Source organism: Lucilia sericata, unplaced genomic scaffold (assembly GCF_015586225.1).
Source record: "Lucilia sericata isolate MDLA Ls3-8-SP2 unplaced genomic scaffold, ASM1558622v1 Contig003773F_arrow, whole genome shotgun sequence".
NCBI classification, from domain to species: domain Eukaryota; kingdom Metazoa; phylum Arthropoda; class Insecta; order Diptera; family Calliphoridae; genus Lucilia; species Lucilia sericata.
The window spans coordinates 1-20,508 of NW_023997023.1; the positions used below are offsets into that span (position 1 = coordinate 1).

The window sequence follows — 20,508 nt, forward strand, 5'->3', positions numbered from 1 at the left end:
TGAAGAAACGGCACTAGAACGTTCTTTAGCGGAAAGTAAGAGCCACTTAAATGAGGGTAGTAAATCGCAAAATTCTTTGTCGGAAATCGATGCCATCAATCATGATATACCCTTTATGGATCCATATCCCAAAATGGTAACCAGTCTAAGTGAACGTTTAGCTGGCGTATCCATGCCCAGTGAGTCAATGCACAATAATGGTCAAGCGACAGCGGCAGTGGGAGGTTATTTACGTACTACCGCCTCAGGTGTGCCGAACTATGAAAATCAGGGAGATTATGTTAGTGCGGGTAGTGGTAATTATAGTTCCATCTATGGTTTAGCACAAATGCCACCAGTAATGAGTCCTCTAAGTGTGGACTCTATGGACCGCCTACCAGCTCATCAGCCGCAACGGCCGGACTAATGGCACCTGCCACAGCTTCTTACCATCATCATCATGAATCCTGCTTTTGCTACGAATGTCAAGATTTTCGTAATAATCGTTTAAGAAATTCCTCCGCAACGCACAATTTACAGCCCCCCACGCATCCTCAACAACAGCAACAACAACCCTCACCACGTAGTTATTATCCGGTCTATCATCAGCCTCAACATGGTCACAACCAATATTCACCCGCCTCCTCAGCCAGCCTACAGGCAGCTCATATACAAAACGAACGCATGCAAAAGAGAGTCAATGAGCTGTTGAACGATAGAAGACGTGTGGGATTTTCACCACTCGATCATCAGCATCATAATCAAATGCAAATAAATACCGGCATAGGAAATTCAAATGTGATGGTTAGTGGTGCGGGTGGTTATTCTCCTTCTCAGCAGCAATATTTACACCAACTAACGTACATGGTGGCCTAATAAATCAGTCGCAGCAGCAGCAGCAACATTCTCCGGCTCAACAGCAGCTGGGTAACTGGCAAAATAATGCGGCAGTTAATTATAATAATCTACAGCCTGTTGGAGCCCTAATGCGTAATGGTTTTCCCGAATCCAGTGACATTTTAGATGGCTCAGGTGAACAGTTTACTTTATCGGAAGTGACGTTACAACGTCAGGCTTTGGGTTTTGGCTTTAGAATTGTGGGCGGCACTGAAGAAGGATCTCAAGTGACAGTGGGTCATATTGTACCAGGGGGAGCAGCGGATAACGATCATCGTATCAACAGGCGATGAATACTTAGTATTGATGGTATTAATGTGGTAAGTGTAAAGCGTGGACAGATATAGTAGTAAAGATAGATAGATAGATAGATATATATAGATAGATAGATAGATAGATAGATAGATAGATAGAGATAGATAGATAGATAGATAGATAGATAGATAGATAGATAGATAGAGATAGATAGATAGATAGATAGATATAGATAGATAGATAGATAGATAGATAGATAGATGATAGTAGATAGATAGATAGATAGATAGATAGATAGATAGATAGATCGCTAGATAGATCGATAGATAGCTAGCTATGCTCGATAGATCGCTAGCTAGCTCGATCGATCGCTGCTATAGCTCTCGATCGCTAGATCGCTCGCTCGCTCGCTCGCTCGTCTCGCTCGCTAGCTCGCTCGCTCGCTCGCTCGCTCGCTCGCTCGCTCGCTCGCTCGCTCGCTCGTCTCGCTCGCTCGCTCGCTCCTCTGCTCGCTCGCTCGCTCGCTCGCTCGCTCGCTCGCTCGCTCGCTCGCTCTCTGCTCGCTCGCTCGCTCGCTCGCTTCGCTCGCTCGCTCGCTCGCTCGCTCGCTCGCTGCTCGCTCGCTCGCTCGCTCGCTCGCTCGCTCGCTCGCTCGCTCGCTCGCTCGCTCGCTCGCTCGCTCGCTCGCTCGCTCGCTCGCTCGCTCGCTCGCTCGCTCGCTCGCTCTCTCGCTCGCTCGCTCGCTCGCTCGCTCGCTCGCTCGCTCGCTCGCTCGCTCGCTCGCTCTCGCTCGCTGCTCGCTCGCTCGCTCGCTCGCTCTCGCTCGCTCGCTCGCTCGCTCGCTCGCTCGCTCGCTCGCTCGCTCGCTCGCTCGCTCGCTCGCTCGCTCGCTCGCTCGCTCGCTCGCTCGCTCGCTCCTCGCTCGCTCGCTCGCTCGCTCCTCGCTCGCTCGCTCGCTCGCTCGCTCGCTCGCTCGCTCGCTCGCTCGCTCGCTCGCTCGCTCTCGCTCGCTCGCTCGCTCGCTCTCGCTCGCTCGCTCGCTCGCTCGCTCGCTCGCTCCTCGCTCGCTCGCTCGCTCGCTCGCTCGCTCGCTCGCTCGCTCGCTCGCTCGCTCGCTCGCTCGCTGCTCGCTCGCTCGCTCGCTCGCTCGCTCGCTCGCTCGCTCGCTCGCTCGCTCGCTCGCTCGCTCGCTCTCGCTCGCTCGCTCGCTCGCTCGCTCGCTCGCTCGCTCGCTCTCGCTCTCTCGCTCTCTCGCTCGCTCGCTCGCTCGCTCGCTCGCTCGCTCGCTCGCTCCTCGTCGCTCGCTCTCTCTCTCGCTCGCTCGCTCGCTCGCTCGCTCGCTCGCTCGCTCGCTCTCTCGCTCGCTCGCTCGCTCGCTCGCTCGCTCGCTCGCTCGCTTGCTTGCTTGCTTGCTTGCTTGCTTTTGCTTTGTCTGTTGCTTGTCCCCCCCCGTTCCCTCTTTTTTGCTTTCGGTTCTTCCTCCCCCCCCCGTCTTTCCTTAATGGGGAAGCTGCCTGCGTGGTCAAGTGACAATGATTCTAAGACGACGAACGCGACCCGGCATAACACAACCTCAACTGCAACAGCACTCTATGCCACAGCAATTGATGGTCCAACAACAGTCTATGTTAAATAATGGTCTAACAGGCAATGTAGGCATGCTGCAGCATCCTTCTCCTTTACAGCCTATGATGCGTAACAATCCTATACGTTATCCTTATGATGTTATAGTAACAAGACATGAAAATGAAGGATTTGGTTTTGTTATCATTTCTTCGTCTAATCATATTATGGCTCAACAATTGGTAAATATTTAATTAAAAGAAAAAAATTAACATTTTGAAACATTTTTTTTTAAATTCTTTTAAAGGCAAACTTATACCGGGTAGTCCAGCCGATCGTTGTGGCGAACTTAAAGTGGGTGATCGTATAATAGCGGTAAATCGTATTGACATAGCCGGCATGTCTCATGGGGATGTGGTCAATTTAATTAAAGAATCTGGTTTACACGTACGTTTAACCATTGGCTGCCCCAAGGAAGGAGCTATTATAAATGCTGCACCCACTATGCCAGCCGGCAGTGGTATTAATCCAGCCTCCAATGTAGCGGTTGGCAGTACAGGTTTATTATTAAATTCTGCACAAGCTTCACCTGGCCAAGTGTCACAGACATTAACGCCTACGCTACAAACAAATTTAGATCCCTCAACACAATACTTTGAAAGACCACTACTTAGTGGTGGCTCAAATGCTGGCTCGGCTACATCTTCAACGTCGCATCACCAGCAAACAGCTCAACAATCACCAATCCTTTACCAGCACCACCACAATTATGACTTTGAGATTTACGCATTAAACTCTTAAAGAGTTTTCTTTAGTAAATATTCAAGAACCCTTAAAAACCCACCCTGCACCTTCTCACCAACATCTAGCCTTATTAAAACCTATCTACAAACTATCTACCTAATTCCAATTCCACATTGACCATCATTAGTTTTAATATAAGTATATAAAATGTATATACAATTAGTTTAAACAAAAACTTTTTTCAAAAGGTAATTAAGTTAAGTTAAAATAACTAATATTTTATTATAGTAATGTAATATTAACTAACGTATTTAATTCAATCCCTTACCCAAAGACTGACGACATTTTACATACATATGCACATTATTATTATAGTGTTTTTACTTAAAATAGCAATGGCTCAATTCAATATTAAGATAAACTAACTTAAACAAAAAAACTTAAATTCCCATTTTGTACTTAATACATTCATAATATTTAACATTTAAATTATTTGTTGTTGGTATAAACAATTAAAAAAAAGTATTTATACATATCAAACGAACTTATATACATTTTAAAATAAAATTTACTCGATCAGTGTTTAAATGACTTATAAATCCTTAAGAATTTTCTATACAAATTTCTTAATATTTGTTAATTTTTTTTTTAACTTATAAAAATTAAATTTAATGAAATAAGAAAAAGTAAACAAAAAATAGTTTTAAGTGTTAAATTTTAATTATCATTTATTTACAAATTAATAAAAATAATTATATTATGTATTAGTTTTCTTTTTTGTATATTATATAAAGTGTTAAAAAGTAATACATATTCATACATATTAAATTTTAAACTTATACATACATACATACTTATGTAAAAATATATATTTCACGAAATAAATGTAGTTTAAATTATACAAAAATAAATTTGGCGTTTTTTACAGTTAAAAATAAGTAAATAAATGGGTTAACAGAGACTAAATGGTACTTTTCTAATTGATAGAGCTACGCCGATCACATCAAGTTTTCATCATATCTTAAATTAAGGTTTAAAAATCGCCATTTTTAAGACATTAACAGCACGAAGTCAACTTTATAAAAACTTAATGTCCTCATCTGTTATATCTTATTCCTTCTTTGATATCACTTAATCTAAAGTTTAAAATAACTATAAAGTCGATTTTGACTTTGTTTTGCGTCAAAAATACTCCCAAGAACAGTTTTCCAAACAATTCAATAAACATTTTAAATTTTGTGATTAGTTTTGGGTCACAAGTTTGTTGTTCGATCAAGATATCTCAAAGGAATAAAAGTTTCAAATCAGTCTGTAGTGGTTTAGAAACTGTATTTTGGAAATAAGTCGGTATCTGGAAAATCATTGGATATATCGTAACAAAATTTCAACATGGTTGGAGCTGAGATGTTTCCGAGTTGATTAACTGGCTTCCATCTGTAGGCCGAATTCGTATCATAAATGGATTTCATGCCCACTAGCTTAAATTCGGCCTACGATCAGCTACTCTTAATCAGAAAAAGTTGATAATAGAAGTATCTATATAATCTATTAACTCAATAGCATTTCTGCTCCACTTATAAAACCTAATGGTTGCCTATTTCATTCCTAGCTACATTTCCTACTTCATTTTGGATCTGTTTTTGGTTCATTGTTGCTATAACTGTTTCTAGCTCTTCATCATCTTCACACCACATTCATAGATCTTTTGTATTAATGAACAATTACTTAGAAAGGCTGCAATTGCACAGTGATCGGCTAACACTTCTTCTAGAATCATTATACTCTTCCTGTTCAATCCTAGTAGAACTTTGGTTGCCTTAATGTTTAAACTTAGCCAAAAGGTTTTGGATACCTGGCAAAACATTACTCTGTGTCAGGATTGATTTATGCAGTCTTTTAAAAGTTTTGCCGACCAATCTCTACTTCCTTTATATGTACATATGTATATTACAGCGTCGTGGTAACCAAAACAACATTATTGAGTTCATCCTAAATAATTAAGTGCCCTTTTGGTGTATTTCTTTGGATTTGATGTAACATTCATACATCTTCCTTTCAAACTACCTAACTGGTATACGTTCCATTGAACTAGAGTATAATGCCTTTAGGAAGGCTTCTTCATCGCCCCTTTTTCCTGCGGGGAATTGCTGGCTGCCATGTTGCCGCCAACTGCGAGTTTGAAAATAAATCCCGTGAAAATGAGTTGTATAACGAGAGAAATAAATAAAACAGTATTACGAATACAAAAATTCCCCAATCTGGTAGACGAGCAAAATTCCACTTTTTACTTAATTTCTGGGATTCCGATTTTATTTAAAATCGTTGAAAATTTAAAAATAACTGAATTCTTAGCCGGCTTAGAATAGGTGACCTCCGGTAGGTTGGTGTTCTAGTCTGGTAGACCGTAGGTGTTGGGTTCGATTTCACACTAAATAGCCGGTTTACAGACGATTTTAAGCCGCCGCAAACATTTTACTGTCAGCTGCCGGCGCCGTTAATATTTGTCAACGAAGGCTTTTGATACAAATTGTTGTGTAAAACTGCATTTATGTTAAGAATTTGTTAATAAACTATTAAAAAAAAGAATTGCCAGAAAAAAATAGCGTGAAAAATATTAAATTACTTTTATTTCAATTGTAAATACAAATGTGTAGACTGTAGTTAAATGAAATTTAAACTAAAAGAAAATGAGTAGACCTCGTAGTGTCCTTTGTCCGGTCGCTGTTGTTTATATAGGCTTAATCTTAAAATGCAAGCCGATGAGTGAGAAAACTAAACATTTAAGATCCTGTACCAAATAGTAAAAGCAACGCAAGCCCTCGGGATCTTTGGAACGGTTTACATCGACCAGTGAACCGGTCTTAGAGGTGGTAAACGATATGTGCTCATCGCCAATGACAATTTCAAGTTCCTGAAAAAGCGACATATTTGAAAACATAAAATAAAATTGAAAAAAACAATTGTGCGTTGAAAATTACCTGTCTTCCTACACGATCTGGTGGTGGCCAAGGTGAATCATCTTCAGCCATTATTTCTGAATCTAAAATAATACGTTTGAGCTCTTCCATCACCGATTGATGAACAAATGCCTCTTTGCGAATCATGGTGTCATTTTTGTAGTTCGAGTTGTTGGCATAGCGCAGTTTGCCATCGGGGCGAAACTCAAACTCGAGAAATTCGTGGCCAAATTTACCTTTATGCCCGACATAATAACGTAAGTAGAAATCTTCTGTAGACATTTTGTGTCTTAATTAATTGCAATTTATATTATTTGCACCTTTTTTGTTAAGAATTTTACGATTTTACTACTTGTGGTTTTTTCGGCACAAAAAAAATATAAAAACGCTTTCACATTAGAATGTCAAAAAGTGTTTTGTTGTTGTTGCCAGGGTTGTATTCTGCCGGTAGAAAAAGTGGTGCCAAGTTGTTTTGTAGCGAAAAATAAATATATTTATGTAGAGAGCAGTTTCACAAACTCTTCTTAATATTTTGATTGTTGGTGCAACCGCTCAGAATTTTGTAAATGCATTTATAATGGGATAGTTAATATAGTTATCAAATACCTATTGATTTTTTCGACTTTTTAAGTTAAAAATATAATGCTTCCACGTAGTTTTTTTAATTTTTGGCAATAAAAATAGAAACATAATTGAATCGATTTAGACTGATTTTAGTTTAAAAAGTCGACTTTTTGACCGTTTTTTTTTTTTTTAATTTTTTCGATTTTTAAACTGTTAAGTGGCGGTTGATTCAAATCTGGTATGAATTTATTAACAACCTTAATATAATAACATAACCTCCACTACTACGCTATATGGTTTCCATGGCAAGTGCTATATAAATTTGTTTATTGTAATAACCCAATAACCTATAAATATGTAGTTGTTTTTGTCGTTAATAACAAAGTAGTTTAATAACAAAAACTTCAGTTGTAATAAAAAAAAAAATACTTTTAATATGCCAAATCAAAAAAAGAATCAGGTAAATTGCAATTATTTTGCTACATCAGTACGATTAAACACTTTATTAACTATTTATAGAATAAACGGACTCGTGCTTATGTAGAAGAAGTTTTTCGTCAAATTGAACAAAAACCAGATGTAACCGATATTATGATACTCAATAATAAGGGTAATCCGGTTAAACGACTATGGAGAGTTCCTTAGCCATACAGTACGCTGGTCTCTATGAAATATTGCGCGACAAAGTTTGTATGGGTTTACAGAAGATGGATGCACGTAATGAATTAATTATGCTTAGATTAAGAACTACTAAAAATGAGACCTTAATAGTTCCGGATGGTAAAATTACTATTGTCGTAACACAAAATGCCAAAGATGGTTTTCAAAATGCCTAACCACTCTTTTATTTGAAAAATTTTAATTATTTGTATTAGCCAAATGTTTTTTTAACAAGAGATAGATAAAAAAATAAAATAAAAGTTTTTTTATATAAAATACATATGAGATTAACAATTCATTGTACCACCACTATAGTAAATTCCTTTTCTGGTGCTACTAAATATTCAAATTTTCTGGTGGCTATGCGTAAAAATTTCAAATCGTTTGTACTGTCAATATCACGTACTGCACTTCTAGCGGCCGATACCAACATTTTACAAATTAACTTTATAATTGCCCACCGATACGGTATTGTCATAGGAAGATATAGCTATTGTACCATAGTTATTATTACAGACCACATAACCCAAGGCATTTTTCATTATACGTTCCGTATTTTCAGCATTGCGTCGTATTACCGCTTCTAAAGGCTGTAAAATTGAAAAATTGATGAATTTTAAATTCTTTAGATGGTTTATTGTTATTTGAATATCTTACCATGTTGGAAATATATTTTTTGTTACAATTGAATGACTTAAAAAAATAGCTTTGAAAATAAATTCAGTTATTTTTGATAAATTCAAATGGAGAAGGAATCAAAGAATAATGAAGGAATATTTTGATTTTGAAACAGAACTTCAAATGAATGAATTCATATATAAATCTAGAAATCATAAATCAGGATGCACTAAGTAAGGTGAAATCGTCAAGGCAGCTGGTTTTTATTTGTTTATTTAAAAAGTGCTTGGGTTATGTCAAAAATAATTTATTTATTTTTATTCTAACATAAAAATTAAATTTGTGTTTTCTAACGAAAAAATTTCAAACCAAAAATTATGAATGAAAATGCTAATAAAAGGGTTCCAAATGAAGAAATTCAGATGAACCAGCAATAAGACGTTGTCCTGCTGCGAATACAATTTAAATGTAACGACGGTTTTATAGGTAATATTGTGAAATACGCAAAAAATTTTCTTTCCAATATTTATTATTTTTATTTTTCAATTTCATTTTGACAAAACCCATACTGAAAACAACAAAAAAATATTGTGTTTGTTGTGGTTGTTGCCCAAACGCTCTCACCTTACTTATTACATCATGTCATAAATCTTCAATATAAATTTAAACCCTTTCAGGGTCAAAAATAATTTATGTCTAGAAAAAAACTTGAAAACTTGTATTAAAGATAATTTGAGTATGCTGAATCCGGGAAAAATAATATTTTTGAATTTGAGTTTTCCCTAATGAGTTATAGAAGGTCAAAGTTAAATGTCGAATATATTCGACATTCGAAAAACAGTCTCCAAAAAGTACCACAAATATTTTTTATGATTTTTTTTTTTTTTGTAAAATGTCTTCTTAAACTTCTTTCAATACAATACAATTAAAATCTGCATAGTCCGTTCTCCTAAAATACAAATTTTTTGGCCATTAAATGAAGCTTTTTTTTAAACGTTGTTAAAAAGCACTTTTTAAAAAGTAGTCATAAGTGATAATTTCTTAAAATCTCATTTTTAAATACTTTTCAAATACGGAGATCTTTCAAAATCTCAATTATAAATATAATAAAGTCTTCATTTTCATCTAAAGAAAAAAATTAAACTAAAGTTAAATATTATACCCAAAAAATGCTTAAAAACAGAGTCCTATTGTAATGTCGAATATATTTTTTTTGTAAAATACAATACAATTTAAATCTGCATAGTCCGTTCTCCTAAAATACAAATTTTTTGGCCATTAATGAAGCTGTTTTTTAAACGTTGTTAAAAAGCACTTTTTAAAAAGTAGTCATAAGTGATAATTTCTTAAAATCTCATTTTTAAATACTTTTCAAATACGGAAGATCTTTCAAAATCTCAATTATAAATATAATAAAATCTTAATTTTCATCTAAAAGAAAAAAATTAAAACTAAAGTTAAATATTATACAAAAAAAAATGCTTAAAAACAGAGTCTATTGTAATGTCGAATATATTCGACAAAACCACGGAAAGGGTTAATAAATTTTTTTTTGGGAAATGTGTCAAATACAACACTTTACAGCTCTTCGACGAGTATGAAAATGATCGCAATTCGTTATCGGTCATCTTAAGATTATAATGCTGCGTATGACACGATAATTTAAAAATCGTTATGTCATTAACGAATTCTAATGCCAGATACAGCTCAGAAAAGTATACATTGGACTGTGTATTTTTAAATTTCTTGTTTTATTAAAATAAATAATAAAATTCCCTTAATATGCTGTAATGTAAATAATACACACCTGGCAATGCCGTAAAACAGTTAAACTTTCAAAAAGAGCTTTTTTCTTGTTTAATCTCTTTTCTTCCTATTTCTAAAAATGACAGCTTAAAACGTAATGCAAAAAAATGCCAAGAAAGTAATGACATTTCTCGCGCGCTTGTACACATTACAACAACAAACAATTTGCTACAACAAAGTAAAAAGTCAAAACAAGAAATAAAATCACAAAAAAACTATATAAGAACGTAGAAAAAAGTGTTGGAAGTATTGCTCTGGTTCAACAATAAAATACAGTGTATTTATTATTTAGTTACAAATTAAACAAAAAAATAAATCATTCTAATGTAAAAATGTGTGCAGATTATTTATAAGAAAAATAGTGAGTACATTTTACATAAATTTTAATTAGAAAATGTGCAATTTGTGATACTTTTGCAACATTGTAATTTTTCTTACTTTGTGTGTGCAATCAAGTAAATGGAAATGTGTGTTTGTGTTCATGTAAAATTGATAAAGTCAGCAAATAAAATGTATACACATTGTAATCTAAGCAGAAATGTTTTGCAATTTTAGAAGATAAAAAAAATGGAAATCAAGCAAGTTTTGTAATAAAGTTAATTTCTTTAAAGTTTTGTAATAAAATATTGACACAATTTTTAAGGTTTTTGCAATTTGAGGAGGGGTTCAGTGATGGAAAAAGCCCCAAAAAAATGTCAACTCATTTGCAAATATTAAATATTTTTTCTGTTCTTTGCTTTGTATGTAATTCCTATAGATTTAGCAAAAAGTAGCAACGTAGGAATTTTCTTTACTTTGTGCAAGGTTTTTTTTTTTACTTTATTTTTTCGTTTTTGTTGTTATCGTTTTAGTTTCAGTGGAGTTGTTTTTCCCCAAGTCCTTAGAAAGTACATACAAAAGAGTATTACAACGTGAGAGCATACTAGGAGGTTTATTATAATGTGATTTGTACAGAGAAGAGCAGGAAATCTCGGTCAAGTAATTTTACAAAACAACTGTTCGGCAACTATGTAGCTTTGCGTTGTTGTTGCTATTATTGTCACAACATTGTTGTACTAAGTGGGTTATATTCCCTGCCGGTAACAACAACTACGTCACACCAACATCACACGTAAATTCCATAAAATATTTTATCACTGACATGCGCACTTTTATTCTCTTACTCTCTGTGGTCGAGGAATATGATGAAATATTAGCTTTATAAACTATTATTAACTCAATGTAAGAGTATTGTTAATAGTTTGTTTATATGCTTGAGAAGTGATAGAGAGAGAGAGTGGGTGCATGGTTTCTGTGATATTTTGTTTGTTAATGTTTTTGCAACAATGTTAATTGACATGTTTACAGCGTGTCTGCAAATACAAATGTACAAGTGAAAGTTGAAGTAAAATGTAATGTAACAACAACCAACTGCAGTAGGAATCAGAGAAAGAGTTACCAATATTAATTTTTCCTAATAATTACTGGGTTGTTGGGAATAATTTATGTTTATGATTTAAGAATGAGATTGGTGTGTTATATATAAAAATAATGCTCAACTAATGGCACTTGTTGCATATAAATGTTTAACAATATTTAAGAATATACTGTTAGAAGGCCTTAAAAGTTTATATAGACCATATTATTTTTATGGAGTAGACTATATTAAAGACCAGATAGTAGACTATATTATAGAATAGGTTAAAGTCGCGACTACAGACTAGGCTATATTGAAGACAATAGATTAGGCTATAGTCCAGACGACAGACTAGACTATAGTCTAGACTATAGCCCAGACTATAGACTAGACTATAATCTAGACCATAGAGTAGACTATTGTCCAGTCTATAGACTAGACTAGACTATAGTCCATACTGTAGAATAGGCTATAGTCCATACTGTAGAATAGACTATAGTCCATACTATAGACTAGACTATTTTGCAGACTTTAGACAGACTATAGACTAGACTATAGTCAAGACTATAGTCCAGACTATAGTCCAGACTATAGTCCAGACTATAGACAGACTATAAACTAGACTATAGTCCAGACTTGGACTAGACTATAGACTTTACTATAGTCCAGACTATAGACTAGGCAGACTATAGTCCAGACTATAGACTAGACTAATCTATAGACAAGACTAGACTAGACTATAGTCTATAGTCTATAGACTAGACTGTAGTCCAGAATATAGACTATACTAAAGTCCACACTCTTCCAGACTATAGACTAGACTATAGTCCAGTCTATAGACTAGACTATAGTCCAGTCTATAGACTAGACTATAATCCAGACTATAGAAAAGACTATAGTTCAGACAATAGACCATAGTCCAGACAATAGTTTAGACTATAGACTCGACTATAATCCATACTATAGACATGAGGGTAGTCCATTATATAGACAAGACTATATTCTAGACTAAACTATATTCTAGACCTATACTATAGACTAGAGTATAGTTCAGTCTATAGACTAGACTATAGTCCAGACTATCGACTTGACTATATGCTAGATTATAATCCAGTCTGGACTATAGTCTAGTCTATAGACTGAACTATACTCTAGTCTATAGTTTCAGTCTATAGACTAGACTTAGTCCAGACTGGATTATAATCTAGCATATAGTCAAGTCGATAGTCTGGACTATAGTCTAGTCATAGACTGAACTATACTCTAGTCTATGTATAGGTCTAGAATATAGTTTAGTCTAGATAGTCTTGTCTATATAATGGACTACCCTCATGTCTATAGTATGGATTATAGTCGAGTCTATAGTCTAAACTATTGTCTGGACTATGGTCTATTGTCTGAACTATAGTCTTTTCTATAGTCTGGATTATAGTCTAGTCTATAGACTGGACTATAGTCTAGTCTATAGACTGGACTATCTAGTCTATAGTCTGGAAGAGTGTGGACTTTAGTATAGTCTATATTCTGGACTACAGTCTAGTCTATAGACTATAGACTATAGTCTAGTCTAGTCTTGTCTATAGATTAGTCTAGTCTATAGTCTGGACTATAGTCTGCCTAGTCTATAGTCTGGACTATAGTAAAGTCTATAGTCTAGTCCAAGTCTGGACTATAGTCTAGTTTATAGTCTGTCTATAGTCTGGACTATAGTCTGGACTATAGTCTGGACTATAGTCTTGACTATAGTCTAGTCTATAGTCTGTCTAAAGTCTGCAAAATAGTCTAGTCTATAGTATGGACTATAGTCTATTCTACAGTATGGACTATAGCCTATTCTACAGTATGGACTATAGTCTAGTCTAGTCTATAGACTGGACAATAGTCTACTCTATGGTCTAGATTATAGTCTAGTCTATAGTCTGGGCTATAGTCTAGACTATAGTCTAGTCTGTCGTCTGGACTATAGCCTAATCTATTGTCTTCAATATAGCCTAGTCTGTAGTCGCGACTTTAACCTATTCTATAATATAGTCTACTATCTGGTCTTTAATATAGTCTACTCCATAAAAATAATATGGTCTATATAAACTTTTAAGGCCTTCTAACAGTATATTCTTAAATATTGTTAAACATTTATATGCAACAAGTGCCATTAGTTGAGCATTATTTTTATATATACACACCAATCTCATTCTTAAATCATAAACATAAATTATTCCCAACAACCCAGTAATTTATTAGGAAAAATTAATATTGGTAACTCTTTCTCTGATTCCTACTGCAGTTGGTTGTTGTTACATTACATTTTACTTCAACTTTCACTTGTACATTTGTTATTTGCAGACACGCTGTAAACATGTCAAATTAACATTGTTGCAAAAACATTAACAACAAAATATCACAGAAACCATGCACCCACTCTCTCTCTCTATCACTTCTCAAGCATATAAACAAACTATTAACAATACTCTTACATTGAGTTAATAATAGTTTATAAAGCTAATATTTTCATCATATTCCTCGACCACAGAGAGTAAGAGAATAAAAGTGCGCATGTCAGTGATAAAATATTTTATGGAATTTACGTGTGATGTTGGTGTGACGTAGTTGTTGTTACCGGCAGGGAATAAACCCACTTAGTACAACAATGTTGTGACAATAATAGCAACAACAACGCAAAGCTACATAGTTGCCGAACAGTTGTTTTGTAAAATTACTTTGACCGAGATTTCCTGCTCTTCTCTGTACAATCACATTATAATAACCTCCTAGTAGGCTCTCACGTTGTAATACTCTTTGTATGTACTTTCTAAGGACTTGGGGAAAAACAACTCCACTGAACGAAAACGATAACAACAAAAACGAAAAATAAAGTAAAAAAAAAAACCTTGCCAAAGTAAAGAAAATTCCTACGTTGCTACTTTTGCTAAATCTATAGGAATTACATACAAAGCAAAAGAACGAAAAAAATATTTTAATATTTGCAAATAGTTGACATTTTTTTGGGGGCTTTTCCATCATGAACCCCTCCTCAAATTGCAAAAAACCTTAAAAATTGTGTCAATATTTTATTACAAACTTTAAAGAAATTAACTTTATTACAAAACTTGCTTGATTTCCATTTTTTTTATCTTCTAAAATTGCAAAACATTTCTGCTTAGATACAATGTGTATACATTTATTTGCTGACTTTATCAATTTTACATGATACACAAACACACATTTCCATTTACTTGATTGCACACACAAAGTAAGAAAAATTACAATGTTGCAAAAGTATCACAAATTGCACATTTTCTAATTAAAATTTATGTAAAATGTACTCACTATTTTTCTTATAAATAATCTGCACACATTTTTACATTAGAATGATTTATTTTTTGTTTAATTTGTAACTAAATAATAAATACACTGTATTTTATTGTTGAACCAGAGCAATACTTCCAACACTTTTTCTACGTTCTTATATAGTTTTTTTGTGATTTTATTTCTTGTTTTGACTTTTTACTTTGGTTGTAGCAAATTGTTTGTTGTTGTAATGTGTACAAGCGCGCGAGAAATGTCATTACTTTCTTGGCATTTTTTGCATTACGTTTTTAAGCTGTCATTTTTAGAAATAGGAAGAAAAGAGATTAAACAAGAAAAAAAGCTCTTTTTTGAAAGTTTAACTGTTTTACGGCATTGCCAGGTGTGTATTATTTACATTACAGCATATTAAGGGAATTTTATTATTTATTTTAATAAAAACAAGAAATTTAAAAATACACAGTCCAATGTATACTTTTCTGAGCTGTATCTGGCATTAGAATTCGTTAATGACATAACGATTTTTAAATTATCGTGTCATACGCAGCATTATAATCTTAAGATGACCGATAACGAATTGCGATCATTTTCATACTCGTCGAAGAGCTGTAAAGTGTTGTATTTGACACATTTCCCAAAAAAAAATTTATTAACCCTTTCCGTGGTTTTGTCGAATATATTCGACATTACAATAGACTCTGTTTTAAGCATTTTTTTTGTATAATATTTAACTTTAGTTTTAATTTTTTTCTTTTAGATGAAAATTAAGATTTTATTATATTTATAATTGAGATTTTGAAAGATCTTCCGTATTTGAAAAGTATTTAAAAATGAGATTTTAAGAAATTATCACTTATGACTACTTTTAAAAAGTGCTTTTTAACAACGTTTAAAAAACAGCTTCATTTAATGGCCAAAAAATTTGTATTTTAGGAGAACGGACTATGCAGATTTAAATTGTATTGTATTTTTACAAAAAAATATATTCGACATTACAATAGACTCTGTTTTTAAGCATTTTTTGGGTATAATATTTAACTTTAGTTTTAATTTTTTCTTTTAGATGAAAATGAAGACTTTATTATATTTATAATTGAGATTTTGAAAGATCTTCCGTATTTGAAAAGTATTTAAAATGAGATTTTAAGAAATTATCACTTATGACTACTTTTTAAAAGTGCTTTTTAACAACGTTTAAAAAAAAGCTTCATTTAATGGCCAAAAAATTTGTATTTTAGGAGAACGGACTATGCAGATTTTAATTGTATTGTATTGAAAGAAGTTTAAGAAGACATTTTACAAAAAAAAAAAAAAAAATCATAAAAAATATTTGTGGTACTTTTTGGAGACTGTTTTTCGAATGTCGAATATATTCGACATTTAACTTTGACCTTCTATAACTCATTAGGGAAAACTCAAATTCAAAAATATTATTTTTCCCGGATTCAGCATACTCAAATTATCTTTAATACAAGTTTTCAAGTTTTTTTCTAGACATAAATTATTTTTGACCCTGAAAGGGTTAAATTTATATTGAAGATTTATGACATGATGTAATAAGTAAGGTGAGAGCGTTTGGGCAACAACCACAACAAACACAATATTTTTTTGTTGTTTTCAGTATGGGTTTTGTCAAAATGAAATTGAAAAATAAAATAATAAATATTGGAAAGAAAATTTTTTGCGTATTTCACAATATTACCTATAAAACCGTCGTTACATTTAAATTGTATTCGCAGCAGGACAACGTCTTATTGCTGGTTCATCTGAATTTCTTCATTTGGAACCCTTTATTAGCATTTTCATTCATAATTTTGGTTTGAAATTTTTTCGTTAGAAAACACAAATTTAATTTTTATGTTAGAATAAAATAAATAAATTATTTTTGACATAACCCAAGCACTTTTTAAATAAACAAATAAAAACCAGCTGCCTTGACGATTTCACCTTACTTAGTGCATCCTGATTTATGATTTCTAGATTTATATATGAATTCATTCATTTGAAGTTCTGTTTCAAAATCAAAATATTCCTTCATTATTCTTTGATTCCTTCTCCATTTGAATTTATCAAAAATAAACTGAATTTATTTTCAAAGCTATTTTTTTAAGTCATTCAATTGTAACAAAAAATATATTTCCAACATGGTAAGATATTCAAATAACAATAAACCATCTAAAGAATTTAAAATTCATCAATTTTTCAATTTTACAGCCTTTAGAAGCGGTAATACGACGCAATGCTGAAAATACGGAACGTATAATGAAAAATGCCTTGGGTTATGTGGTCTGTAATAATAACTATGGTACAATAGCTATATCTTCCTATGACAATACCGTATCGGTGGGCATTATAAGTTAATTTGTAAAATGTTGGTATCGGCCGCTAGAAGTGCAGTACGTGATATTGACAGTACAAACGATTTGAAATTTTTACGCATAGCCACCAGAAAATTTGAATATTTAGTAGCACCAGAAAAGGAATTTACTATAGTGGTGGTACAATGAATTGTTAATCTCATATGTATTTTATATAAAAAAAACTTTTATTTTTATTTTTTTTATCTATCTCTTGTTAAAAAAAACATTTGGCTAATACAAATAATTAAATTTTTCAAAATAAAAGAGTGGTTAGGCATTTTGAAAACCATCTTTGGCATTTTGTGTTACGACAATAGTAATTTTACCATCCGGAACTATTAAGGTCTCATTTTTAGTAGTTCTTAATCTAAGCATAATTAATTCATTACGTGCATCCATCTTCTGTAAACCCATACAAACTTTGTCGCGCAATATTTCATAGAGACCAGCGTACTGTATGGCTAAGGAACTCTCCATAGTCGTTTTAACCGGATTACCCTTATTATTGAGTATCATAATATCGGTTACATCTGGTTTTTGTTCAATTTGACGAAAAACTTCTTCTACATAAGCACGAGTCCGTTTATTCTATAAAATAGTTAATAAAGTTGTTTAATCGTACTGATGTAGCAAAATAATTGCAATTTACCTGATTCTTTTTTTGATTTGGCATATTTAAAAGTATTTTTTTTTTTATTACAACTGAAGTTTTTGTTATTAAACTACTTTGTTATTAACGACAAAACAACTACATATTTATAGGTTATTGGGTTATTAAAATAAACAAATTTATATAGCACTTGCCATGGAAACCATATAGCGTAGTAGTGGAGGTTATGTTATTATATTAAGGTTGTTAATAAATTCATACCAGATTTGAATCAACCGCCACTTAACAGTTTAAAAATCGAAAAATTAAAAAAAAAAAAAAACGGTCAAAAAGTCGACTTTTTAAACTAAAATCAGTCTAAAATCGATTCAATTATGTTTCTATTTTATTGCAAAAATTAAAAAAACTACGTGGAAGCATTATATTTTTAACTTAAAAAGTCGAAAAAAATCTAATAGGTATTTGATAACTATATTAACTATCCCATTATAAATGCATTTACAAAATTCTGAGCGGTTGCACCAACATCAAAATATTAAGAAGAGTTTGTGAAACTGCTCTCTACATAAATATATTTATTTTTCGCTACAAAACAAACTTGGCACCACTTTTTCTACCGGCAGAATACAACCCTGGCAACAACAACAAAACACTTTTTGACATTTCTAATGTGAAAGCGTTTTATATTTTTTTTGTGCCGAAAAACCACAAGTAGTAAAATCGTAAAATTCTTAACAAAAAAGGTGCAAATAAATATAAATTGCAATTAATTAAGACACAAAATGTCTACAGAAGATTTCTACTTACGTTATTATGTCGGGCATAAAGGTAAATTTGGCCACGAATTTCTCGAGTTTGAGTTTCGCCCCGATGGCAAACTGCGCTATGCCAACAACTCGAACTACAAAAATGACACCATGATTCGCAAAGAGGCATTTGTTCATCAATCGGTGATGGAAGAGCTCAAACGTATTATTTTAGATTCAGAAATAATGGCTGAAGATGATTCACCTTGGCCACCACCAGATCGTGTAGGAAGACAGGTAATTTTCAACGCACAATTGTTTTTTTCAATTTTATTTTATGTTTTCAAATATGTCGCTTTTTCAGGAACTTGAAATTGTCATTGGCGATGAGCACATATCGTTTACCACCTCTAAGACCGGTTCACTGGTCGATGTAAACCGTTCCAAAGATCCCGAGGGCTTGCGTTGCTTTTACTATTTGGTACAGGATCTTAAATGTTTAGTTTTCTCACTCATCGGCTTGCATTTTAAGATTAAGCCTATATAAACAACAGCGACCGGACAAAGGACACTACGAGGTCTACTCATTTTCTTTTAGTTTAAATTCATTTAACTACAGTCTACACATTTGTATTTACAATTGAAATAAAAGTAATTAATATTTTTCACGCTATTTTTTCTGGCAATTCTTTTTTTTAATAGTTTATTAACAAATTCTTAACATAAATGCAGTTTTACACAACAATTTGTATCAAAAGCCTTCGTTGACAAATATTAACGGCGCCGGCAGCTGACAGTTAAAATGTTTGCGGCGGCTTAAAATCGTCTGTAAACCGGCTATTTAGTGTGAAATCGAACCCAACACCTACGGTCTACCAGACTAGAACACCAACCTACCGGAGGTCACCTATTCTAAGCCGGCTAAGAATTCAGTTATTTTTAAATTTTCAACGATTTTAAATAAAATCGGAATCCCAGAAATTAAGTAAAAAGTGGAATTTTGCTCGTCTACCAGATTGGGGAATTTTTGTATTCGTAATACTGTTTTATTTATTTCTCTCGTTATACAACTCATTTTCACGGGATTTATTTTCAAACTCGCAGTTGGCGGCAACATGGCAGCCAGCAATTCCCCGCAGGAAAAAGGGGCGATGAAGAAGCCTTCCTAAAGGCATTATACTCTAGTTCAATGGAACGTATACCAGTTAGGTAGTTTGAAAGGAAGATGTATGAATGTTACATCAAATCCAAAGAAATACACCAAAAGGGCACTTAATTATTTAGGATGAACTCAATAATGTTGTTTTTGGTTACCACGACGCTGTAATATACATATGTACATATAAAGGAAGTAGAGATTGGTCGGCAAAACTTTTAAAAGACTGCATAAATCAATCCTGACACAGAGTAATGTTTTGCCAGGTATCCAAAACCTTTTGGCTAAGTTAAACATTAAGGCAACCAAAGTTCTACTAGGATTGAACAGGAAGAGTATAATGATTCTAGAAGAAGTGTTAGCCGATCACTGTGCAATTGCAGCCTTTCTAAGTAATTGTTCATTAATACAAAAGATCTATGAATGTGGTGTGAAGATGATGAAGAGCTAGAAACAGTATAGCAACAATGAACCAAAAACAGATCCAAAATGAAGTAGGAAATGTAGCTAGGAATGAAATAGGCAACCATTAGGTTTTATAAGTGGAGCAGAAATGCTATTGAGTTAATAGATTATATAGATACTTCTATTATCAACTTTTTCTGATTAAGAGTAGCTGATCGTAGGCCGAATTTAAGCTAGTGGGCATGAAATCCATTTATGATACGAATTCGGCCTACAGATGGAAGCCAGTTAATCAACTCGGAAACATCTCAGCTCCAACCATGTTGAAATTTTGTTACGATATATCCAATGATTTTCCAGATACCGACTTATTTCCAAAATACAGTTTCTAAACCACTACAGACTGATTTGAAACTTTTATTCCTTTGAGATATCTTGATCGAACAACAAACTTGTGACCCAAAACTAATCACAAAATTTAAATGT

General features: G+C 33.5%; 3 protein-coding genes and 4 pseudogenes across 3 annotated transcripts; 4 read left to right on the forward strand and 3 right to left on the reverse strand.

Annotated features, from left to right (window-relative positions):
• The first annotated feature begins 7 nt into the window (after nt 1–7).
• LOC119614973 lies at nt 8–3,527 on the forward strand (annotated as a pseudogene).
• Nucleotides 3,528–6,109: 2,582 nt separating this feature from the next.
• LOC119614974 (protein mago nashi) lies at nt 6,110–6,726 on the reverse strand. The gene is made up of 2 exons (XM_037971060.1): nt 6,417–6,726; nt 6,110–6,349 (listed from the first exon to the last, which is right to left on the reverse strand). Exons 1-2 carry the CDS (start codon nt 6,675–6,677, stop codon nt 6,167–6,169), a joined length of 444 nt encoding a protein of 147 aa, XP_037826988.1. The 5' UTR covers nt 6,678–6,726; the 3' UTR covers nt 6,110–6,166.
• Nucleotides 6,727–7,395: 669 nt separating this feature from the next.
• On the forward strand, nt 7,396–7,795 carry LOC119614976 (annotated as a pseudogene).
• A 109-nt stretch (nt 7,796–7,904) lies between these two features.
• LOC119614979 lies at nt 7,905–8,326 on the reverse strand (annotated as a pseudogene).
• Nucleotides 8,327–16,663: 8,337 nt separating this feature from the next.
• On the forward strand, nt 16,664–17,331 carry LOC119614978 (annotated as a pseudogene).
• A 44-nt stretch (nt 17,332–17,375) lies between these two features.
• On the reverse strand, nt 17,376–17,813 carry LOC119614977 (dynein light chain roadblock-type 2-like). The gene is made up of 2 exons (XM_037971063.1): nt 17,755–17,813; nt 17,376–17,693 (listed from the first exon to the last, which is right to left on the reverse strand). The coding sequence occupies exons 1-2, from the start codon at nt 17,776–17,778 to the stop codon at nt 17,376–17,378; spliced, it is 342 nt and encodes a 113-aa protein (XP_037826991.1). The 5' UTR covers nt 17,779–17,813.
• Nucleotides 17,814–18,400: 587 nt separating this feature from the next.
• On the forward strand, nt 18,401–19,051 carry LOC119614980 (protein mago nashi). Its single transcript, XM_037971064.1, has 2 exons — nt 18,401–18,758; nt 18,826–19,051. The coding sequence occupies exons 1-2, from the start codon at nt 18,498–18,500 to the stop codon at nt 19,006–19,008; spliced, it is 444 nt and encodes a 147-aa protein (XP_037826992.1). The 5' UTR covers nt 18,401–18,497; the 3' UTR covers nt 19,009–19,051.
• Nucleotides 19,052–20,508: the final 1,457 nt, after the last annotated feature.